The 10,093-nt window shown below is 48.2% G+C and overlaps 2 protein-coding genes across 3 annotated transcripts in view; one reads left to right on the top strand and one right to left on the bottom strand.

The window, feature by feature from the left end:
* Positions 1-3,239: 3,239 nt before the first annotated feature.
* On the bottom strand, positions 3,240-10,091 carry EIF3F (eukaryotic translation initiation factor 3, subunit F; the record flags this gene model as incomplete). The annotated part of the gene is made up of 8 exons (XM_005873996.2): positions 3,240-3,440; positions 3,909-4,022; positions 4,145-4,281; positions 4,698-4,789; positions 6,029-6,166; positions 6,582-6,661; positions 6,898-6,968; positions 9,998-10,091. Coding segments are annotated over 8 exons (804 nt in total), but the record flags the coding sequence as incomplete, so codon positions are not given.
* NLRP10 (NLR family, pyrin domain containing 10) overlaps positions 7,930-10,093 on the top strand; it is a 14,315-nt gene continuing 12,151 nt past the window's right edge. The window contains exon 1 of one of the 2 annotated variants that reach the window (XM_005873938.2): positions 7,930-9,890. The gene's annotated coding sequence lies outside the window, so the exon portion shown is untranslated. Of the gene's footprint in view, positions 9,925-10,093 lie in introns of both variants that reach the window. The other variant, XM_005873937.2, reaches the window with a different exon arrangement.

Genomic DNA, 10,093 nt, shown 5'->3' with positions numbered 1-10,093 from the left:
ACTCTATCTTTATAGCTCCCATCACTTAGGAAATTCCCAAGGTTTTACAAGCTGCCTGCCAGGAGCATGGATGAAGACCAACATATATATATATATATCATAGAGGGCAAGACTGAAGGCAGAGTAGTAATTAACTAGTTGAGGCATGATGGTGGAAAGGGAGGGGAGAATCAAGAATTTACCCAAGGTTTAGGGCAGGGGTCCTCAAACTACGGCCCGCAGGCCACATGCAAATATAAATATTGTATTTGTTCCCGTTTTGTTTTTTTACTTCAAAATAAGATATGTGCAGTGTGCATAGGAATTTGTTCATAGTTTTTTTTTAAACTATAGTCCGGCCCTCCAACGGTCTGAGGGACAGTGAACTGGCCCCCTGTTTAAAAAGTTTGAGGACCCCTGGTTTAGGGTTTGGATAACTGGGTACATAGTTGAGTTATCACCTGAGGAAGGAAATTCAGGTGATTTGTGGGGGAGGAAGAGACAATCAGTTCAATATGGAACTGAATTTCAGATGCTTTTGAGACATCCAGGTGAGGTATCTTGTGTCAGTTTAACTAGTCCAGAATCAGGAAACTAGTTCTGAATGTGGCCAGAGCTAGAGCTAGAGCTAGAGCTAGAGCATGGGCATCCTGAACATACAGGCAGTCATAACTGTCATAGGCTTCGTGAGGTCTTCCAGGCAGAGGGTGCAGAGGAGGTGCAGAGGGCCCAGGATGCAGCCCTGGAGAATGAAACATTAGGGAGGGTCAGAGGAGGAAGGACCAAGAAAAAGCACTGAAAAGCAGTGGTTAAGGCAGTTGAGAGAAAATCCGTGGAGTGTGGTGTGTCACAGAAGTCAAGCCACATTGTTTTTAGCATAAGCACAACCACATAACAAAGAGAACATGTACACACATTGACAGTAAAAACAGACTTGTGTGTACATAAGCAAAGGGTATAAAAATAAAATCCAGCCCTGGCCAGTGCATCGTCCTGTGAACCGAAAGGTTTCAGGTTCGATTCCCAGTCAAGGCACAGGCTTGTGTTGCGGGATTGATCCCCAGTAGGGGGTGTGCTGGAGGCAGCCAATTGATGTTTCTCTCCCCCCTCCCCCACCCTCTCTCTCTAAAAATCAATTTTTAAAAATATTTTTTAAAAAATCCAGTCATTTTTCAGTCAGCCTAGGTACAGAGCGTTCCTTTCCTCACAAACAGCTCCCGAGCCAGGAGTCAGCACCCAGGAGTCAGCAAGGCTGGAGCCACATGGCTGACGCTGCCTTTCTCTGAGCCTTTGCACCTATTCTTTTCTGTGCCCAGAATGCTGTTTTCTCCCGTCTTCTTTTTCATTCTGCCCTCATTCAAGTCCAACTTAGATTTAACTTCCTAATGAGATGCCTTCCATAACCCCCGACACCTGTGACTCCCAAGGTAATGATTACTTGGTCCTCTCTGGTACATCTTAAGCAGGTAACGTGGCTTTTTGCTTAGCACACAGTTTGGCATTTAAGTATCACGTGAGCAAACAGCTAACTTGAATTCTTCAGCCTTTCCCAAAAGACCTGGTGTAGTTCAGTTCCCCAAAGTCACAATTCTTTTGTTTTGCACTGAAGACCTCACCGTGTGGTCCCTCTAACCTTATTCTGGTCCCAGCTCTCTGCATCCTCTAAGCTTCCAGCACTTTGGAGTAGCCAGCTTCCATATATGACCATCGCTTCACCCACCACTATCAGAAACAGGCAACCCTGGACTCCTCCCACCTCTCACCATCCATGTTTCAACCCGTCTCAGGTCCTCCTTAGTCTGCCTCGTAACATCCTCTAGAATCTGCGTCTTCTTCACCCTCCCCACCACTACTGCCTCGGTTTGGGCACTCATCTCTCCTCTGAACCAACAGTGGCCCTCAAACTCATCTCCCTGCTTTCTATTTCTACCCTTCCTACACTACCAGGTGATCTTCCTAAAACCCACATCTGACTAAATCCGCTTAAAATTATCCACTGGCTTCCCACAGCTTCCGGAATACAGAGCTCACCTCCACAGACGGAGGGCCCTATGCTCGGCTCCTGCATATGCCCCTTAGGTTCTGAACAGGGTAAGTTTTGTGTGTTTTTTTTTGCAGTCAAGCTTGAAGCTTTATTAGAGATCCATGATCCAATCCTTATAAACACTTCCTTTAGCTCCTAGTAGGTTAAGCTTTTTAAAGTTTCTTCTGCCTTTCATGATTTCCTGGTTGAAAAACAAAAAACCAGCTCAGATATCACGTCCTGGGTAGAATCCTCCCAGATGCCCTCTGAGAGTTGGTCAATCCTTATCATGTGCTCCTGTCATGTTGTATTTTTGCCCTACTAATGATTTCATTGGGCCACTAAATTGTGAAGCAAAGGGCTACACACAAAAATGAAATTCAGACCTGAATTCAAATCTTGTTTCATCATTTAATTGTATAACTTCAAGTAACGTACTAAACTCCTCTGAAAATAACAACTGCCCCAAACATAACAGGTGCTCAGTAAGTATTAGATCAGCATTCATCTTCCACTGTTTTGCAAGTGATTATTTACTTTTCTGTTTTCCCCACTAAAATGGGTAAACACTTGACCTAGAGATGGTAATTCTGCCCCCCTGAACCAGTGTCAAACAGCTCGTTCCTACTATTTACGTATTTTAAAACACTGAGCACACCCTCTACTCTTTCAGTTTAGATTAAGTATCCAATTCTCAATTATTTTCCCTGAATATATTCTCATTTTTATTTCCTGTGGAAACCACGTGACCCTTTCAAGAAGTGGCTCACAGTACTGTGGGAAACTTCTCCAGGCTGAAAACCAAGAGGAAATATTCGATAAAGCAATGTTTTCTCACCATGGAGAAGCTGTCTTCCTACCAGGACTCATGGGTCCCAGGACTGAGATCTGTATCCACCTCCTTCTCTCCCTCACCAGCACATTCTCTAGGGACTTCAAATTGTGCACAACACAACCCTTTATACTGCCATCCACATAAGACGCTATGGAAGAAAAGTGACAAAAAACTTTCTATGTGCTCCGATCATAAGCAAGAAGAGTGGGGAGACAGTGTCCCTGTGACCAGTATGCTAAGGCTATCTGATTCGGGGACAGGTGAAGCTACAGCAGCTTGGGCTGTGGGTACAACTGATGACAAGCACACAACTAACTTCTGCCCAAAGTACTCACTCGTGGTTTCTGCATGAGCTCTAGAAGTTTTCTCCCTTCCCCAGCAGTAAATGCACGTAAGATGGAATTCATTTACAAAAGATAGGCTATGTTTATTTAGAGTCACAAGCAGCTGACTCACTCAGTGTGACTCAAACCACAAGAAGCCATTTCCACTTCACTCCACTCTGAGTCCTACTGCTGGGGCCATTCACAGGTTGACGAGTTTCTCGTTGAGGGCAATCTGTGACTGGGTGAGATTGGCCAGGTAGGTCACCATCAGTAGGTCCTGGAAGAGAAAGAAGTCATGATGAGTGAGGAGCTGGGTGGAAGGGGAGCAGAAAGGCTGGTCTGGGCAGCTCGCCAACAGACACTGGGTGTGAGGACCGTCCTGGATAAATGACAGCTGGGAGAGGGTAAGTGAGAGGTAGAAGACGGGAAGGAAATGCTTGAGAACACTTTCCCATCTCTGAACTCAATGAGAAAAATAAAAAATTGCATTTTTATTAACCTTTGAATTTAAGCATTTCTTTCAACTATGAATTTAGATAACAAGTCACAGTATCAGCAGGACCTGGGCCAATGCAATCAAGGAAGGAGAAGGGGTCTCTGAGCATGTGTACTATCTCTTCCTTCCTCCCAAACTGGAGAGTAAGGGTGGCAAAGGTGAAGCCCAGTCTCCTGTCCCCCAATTCCCTTCACATCCGTGGTGAGGTAGGAAGGCAGAGGCTTCCAGAAGCCCAGAAGTGGCACTCACATTGATGTTGCTGTTGAGCATGGTCTCGAAGTCCTCGGGAACGATCTTGGGTACTTGGTTAACCAGACTCATCAAGAAGCGGCCCACAGTATTGTCAGCAGACACCTTTCCAGACTGAGCACCAAACAGATTGAATGGGCACAGTTAAGTCTCACCGCTGAGGGCTGTCATTTCAGCAGACCCCCCAGCAAGCTAGGGTGGACCTATGCCTCCTTCCTGTCCCCTCCCCTCCTCACCAGCACGTCCTCCGCATACTGCAACACTGTGCTGAGGGCATCCTGGATGCGAGCCGAGGACCCTGCTACTTGCTGCAAGTCACTTGAGAGTCCAATCACCCGGTTGGTGCTAAAACAGGTCTTCATGATCAGGTCAACTGTGGGGTTGGGTTGGGAGGTAGAAGAAACAGAAAACTCAGTGGTCCCATCAGGAAAGAGATGATTTCTAACCATCCTGCTAACTCTCCCACCTCCCTCTGGACTCGGTCTACTTCCCCCAACTCCCCTGCTCTGCCCTTATTAGTGTTTCTCATGACAGCGGCCAACTCCTGCACCTAGAATGCTATCACTGGTGTTGGTCTCATATGAACAGCCATGTAGCCTGTGGTACTGATAATTCCCCACCTTTAACAATTTCACACATAATTCCTTGAATCCCATTTATGTAGGAGAATGACTGACTTCAATGGTTCCTCTTTAACCAACCCAAGGCCCTCCATCCTTGTCAGAAAGCAGCAACTCCTCCTATGCAAATGCCAAAGGCCTTCAAAAAGGGCATGGGAAGGTGACTCACCGCCAATGCGCTCAGTGTCATAGTACGCGTATTTCACTGTCAGAGGTGTGAACATCACCCCCATGGTCTTCCCCGGGACACCCATTAAAGTGCTGGGGAGAGAGAAGTCAAGGTAAACAAGACGGCCTTGAGAGGGCTTCCACGTCAGGTCCAGGCCAGGAAAGCAGCCACACCAAGAGTACGGCTCCCAAGGTTCTGACATAAGAAGGCTCGAACCCCAGAGGGCTCACTTTCTTCCCTTAGCTCATTCCACACACCAACCCCTTGGCCTGTGGGAGGGGACTCAGCTTTCGGACCTGTGGTACCTGTGCAATCTCAGTGATGAGAGGACAGGACACTAATTTTCCTTGGAGCTGGCTGCCTAGACATCCACCACCACAGAAAGAAGAGACAGGACAGGTCTTTTCTGGGACTGAGCCCTCCATCTGCATCTGACAGACAAATTCACTCCAGCCCACCAGATTAGGTCGGGTGCCGCAAGTCATCGCACTAAAGGAGACTGCCTTTACTATGTCAGCTAAACACTTCCAACTGGGTCTGAGATGCATGAAATATCTGGGAAGGCTAAGAAAGCAGGCAACGCTAGAGCTTAGTGGTACCCCCAACTGGCCATTAGGACTTGGTACCCACCATCTGTCTTACTGCTTAATGGTTAACTAGTTACGTCACTGTCAGACACAGAAACAGCACAAAGTTAATCAGCATATAAACTTAACAAATGCCTTCATTATAAACAGAAAGTAGAATCCTTCCAACTCCAAGAGCAGCCCCTACTTCAGCATGCCACTGCAGCCTTTCCCAATACCCCCCCACTAACCGCCACTTTCACCAGTTTAATACTGTAACGTTACGGTCATCAAACTGTACTAAACCCTGGACAGCCATAAGGACAGCCATTCTCAATGTACACTACCCCTATCCCTGCTCAGTTCCAGGGAGAAGGACACACTACAGAGGGCAGCTCAGACAAGCAGTGAACATGGTGAAGGACCATGACCAGAACACCATGGAAGGATCGACCATAGGAACTGTACAGAATTAGCTCCCCCCGCACCCCCCAAAAGGTGACATGAAGAACATGATAGCTTGCTCAAATATCTAAAGGGCTGCCCCTTGAAACTGGTTAAGAGCAAGGAGAAATCTGGGGTACAGCTAGGATCAGCGAGTGGAAATTTCCAGGATGGATTTGTTTCAGGGCAAATAAAACTTTTCTGAGGGGCTTCCTTAGGAGGCAGGGAGTTATACCTGCCGGGGCTGGAGGTGGGGTGTCATCTGGCCATGGTATGAACTAGATAGCCTTTTATGCCCTTGTGGCCCAAGACCCTGGTCACCTGACATAAGCCTTGATGCTCATGCGACCATTCTGGAGGCTCGTGTCCACGGTGAGGTGAATGGGGTTGGGGGCCTCCCGGCTGTAGTACTCATGGATCAGCACAGAGTGCTCTGTGATGTCATGGCCTGTAGCGTACCTGGAAAATGAAACACGCTTGTGGACGCATGCCTACATGTGACATCAATACCAACCACGATGGTGGCATGGGTGTCTCTAGGTACCATGGTAGGGACACCTGATGACACTCCAAATAATAAAACAGTAGACACATAGAAAACTATATCAAATCAAATCAAAAGCTGACTTAGAGCTCTTGAAAAATCCCAAATCATTAGCAAAGCAAAAGACTTGTTGAGTAAAAGCTGCAACTGAAAAGATATTTCTGGCCTCAAAGGATCAGACTAGCCAGCAACACACACTGAATTCACAGCCCCTCGAGGTCACACACCTTCAACGCTCTGTTTCCTGAAGAGGGAGCACATCATCTAGTCTGGTGGCAAAAGGCCTTGGCAATCGTTGAGACTTTCCAACCCCCCTGTATCCCAACTTACCAGCCCAGGATGAGCTCATTTGGAGAGACTTTCTTGTGCAATTCATACATGTTCTTAGCAAATTCCATGTCAACAGCCACCTAAGAAGGCAGGAAAGGAAGCTCAGAAGCCAGAAGTTCATAGAAAAAAATGTCTAAGAACGAGAGGCCACCCACCAGACAGAAAAGGCACATGCAGTTTGTCCGAAAGGAGCGAAGCTCTGTGAACTGGAGGACTCTAGTGGTGAGCACAGCATATAGTGTGGGGGAGGGCCCGAAGGGGAGCCCAGCAAAGGAACAGCTACAGACTGCACAGGGGCAGCTCGAGTCCCACTCACCTCATCTTCTGACTCGTTGTGCGGCACCGAAAAGCAGTTGGTGACTTCCACTGAGTGCTTGTCCACGGTTCCTGTGAGAGAGGATTGTCCGTGTTATGTGACACGAAGGCTCCTAACCACCCCCGACCCCCTTCCTCATGCTTTCAGATATTCAGCCGTCTGGTCCAGGATCAGCACCTTAACCCTATGATCACCCAGGACCTACCTGTGAACCTCCAACACCAATGTCAGCTTTTACCACAAACTTCTCTTCTAGTTCTGACACGTTATTCCCACTGTGCACACCTGTTTCTCAACCCCACCCAAACTGCTAGCCCCTTCACTTCTGCTTTTTCCTACTCCCATCCCAGGCTTCACGTGCTTCCCTCTCCACCAGGGACCACAATGTTGCTTATACCTGTTAGTGTCTAATTCCACTTTACCATGGTTTCGTTCCTTAGCTGAAACTATGCCCCCAAACCCAATGGATATACCTTCTAACTTATTTGAAGGTAGCATCTAAGACTTGACCACGTCAAGTTTTTGAGATAGTTAAGCCTTCTATATTTTCTATGCCTCTAGGACACCTTTCTACTGGAGCGTTTACCACATTACATTCTAAACTATTTGCATATAAGAATATGGCTTCATCTCCAACTTAAAGTTAGAGTAGAGCTCATTTATTAAGCTTTTACTTCTTTTTTTTTTTACAGTAAGTTTATTGGGGTGACACTGGTCAACATGAACATACTAGAGGCCTGGTGCACGAAATTCATGCACTGGGGGGCGGGGAGGGCCCCCAGCCCGGCCTGTGCCCTCTCATCGTCTGGGAGCCCTCGGAGGATGTCTGTCAGACATCCTTAGCGCTGCCATGGAGGCAGGAGAGGCTCCTGCCACCACTGCTGCGCTTGCCAGCCCTGAGCCCGCTTCTGGCTGAATGGCGCTCCCCCTGTGGGAGTGCACTGACCACCAGGAAGCAGCTCCTGCATTGAGCATCTGCCCCCTGGTGGTCAGTGCACATCATAGTGACCAGTCATTCCACTGTTTGGTCAATTTGCATATTAGCTTTTTATTATATAGGATAGGATAGGTTTCAGGTGTGGGTTTATGTTACAAGACCTATCTATTGTACCAGGTACCCACCACCCAGTCAAATCTTCTTCTGTCACCAATATATTAGGGCCCCTTTGTTCCCCCCACCCGCTTACGTTCAGCAACCACCACACTGCTGTTTGTGTTCACAAGTTCCAGTTTTATATTTCACATGAGTGAAATCATATGGTTCTTCGCTTTTTCTGACTGAACTGTTTCACTTAACCAAGCTTTGACTTCTAAGTGCCCAACAGTCTTATGATACATAAAAAACACCAGTAACTTCATTTAACCAAATGAAATATGTTTCATAAATTAAAGTTGAGGACATTTGTCCCTACCAAGCAGACTCCGCGCACCACTCCTAAGTAAACACGGCCTCTATACACCTCGCACTGCACCATGATGCCTGTCTGGACGAAGAGCTGAAGATCTAGGTTACAGTTGCTCTAACGAGAGTCACTGCAGTTTTCTTTAGTTAAGTAGCTCCAGTGAGTTTGGAAAATTTGACAGAGTAGCTAAAAGAGTAAGTATTTGTTGAGTGCCAAGTCAGTGATGCAAAAGCCATTTATTACTAGTACAAGGTCAAAGCAGGGCATAGTCACAGAACGCTGTCATGTTTTGGGAAGTTAAGAAAGGGGATGGGGGGGAAGTACGGGAAGAAGGATCGACACAGCTCACTTTTCCGGGGAACCTGGAGATGAGTGAAACTTAAACAAGTAAGGGAGAGTAGGGGAGGTGCTCGTGTCAAAGAGAACACAGAGCTTGGTGTGAGGAAAACCGTGGCACTGTTGGAAGAGAATGGATTAGCTGACGTTTCTGTAAAATGCTATGCCCTCAAAGGAAAAGAGAGAATGTGCGTGTCTTAGGGGTGGGACAGGCCTGGTGTGGAGGGGAGGGCGACCAGCAGCTGTTCTGTGCCAGCAGCTAGAGGCTTTCTCTAGTAATTTAGGTCTCCCGGAGCCTAAGCCCGAGCGAGGTAGCCCCTGAAGGAACTCTGTCCCCAAGGCGCAGGGGACAAACTGGGGAGTCGGCCTACAGATCACGTCCTCTTCGCAATACTAGGTCTTCTGTGGGACGGCTACCACAAGGGCAAGAGGAAGGAGGAGAGGTGAGGCATGCGACTGGAGTGGGCTCACAAGGTGCCCAAATTTGTGACTAAGATGGGGTGGAAATGAATCTGGTGGGACCAGCAGTCCCCAGAGGAAGGGGTATGTTATCAGTAAGTCCTCGTTAGTGCGTCTCCATTTTGCAAGTTACTTTAACATAAAAAACACCTGTCCCCCAAATTGGGAACATGGGTGGGGAAAGGGCTATTCTCTGCTGCGAAGGTTAAACAAACAATGTCACAAACAGACAATACAACTGTGAGTGCCCACATGGAGGCTCAGGCCACGCTGGGGGACCCGGGTCCTTAGGGACGAGCACTGGGAAGCTGAGGGATGGGGCATCAAGCATCGGGAGGCTGAGGGATCGGGCACCAGGGAGGCTGAGGGGGCGGCTGAGGGATGGGGCATCGGACTCACACATCTAGGAAAGCACATTATCGCTGAAACACTAAATGGGTGCCTGCCAAACCGGTTTGCTGTTGATAGGGGGTGTCTTTTATCAGCTGTCCCACTGGTTAGCAACTTCTCTGCAAACCCCTGGCAAACACAGCCATTTAGTCAGTAAAAAAGGGAGGAAAAACGTGGTCCCTGGGCTTCGGGATTCCTGGGTTTCTGGCTTCCTAGCCGGCGTTTTAACTCGTTGTTGTAGACTGGGACTAACCATCCTTGACGTGACATGCGACCGGGAAGCGTAAAATGTAAACCACTCGGCACGCGGCATCTAATACACAGCTACTCCCATACGCCTTACGTCGCCCATAATGACAGCAGCCAGGCGGCCAGTTCACGGGGCAGCTGAGTCGCAGCAGGAAGGTGGGATGGAGGAACAGGCGGGAGACCAACGCGGGTAGGAGGAAAGGGGAGCAAGAGGAAGGGGCGGGGGAGGTACAGGGGGACGTCACCATCCTCCGACCGCTCACCCAGCAGAGTCCCGATGACTCGGGCGGCACCCTCGTTGCGTCGCTCGTAGCTGTCCACGATGGAGGCCAAAATGACCGGGTGCAGCCGGACCACAC

The sequence above is a fragment of the Myotis brandtii genome, unplaced genomic scaffold (assembly GCF_000412655.1).
Source record: "Myotis brandtii unplaced genomic scaffold, ASM41265v1 scaffold422, whole genome shotgun sequence".
NCBI lineage: Eukaryota > Metazoa > Chordata > Mammalia > Chiroptera > Vespertilionidae > Myotis > Myotis brandtii.
Note: the sequence above shows the minus strand (reverse complement) of the source record. Positions and strands in the feature narration are given on the sequence as shown.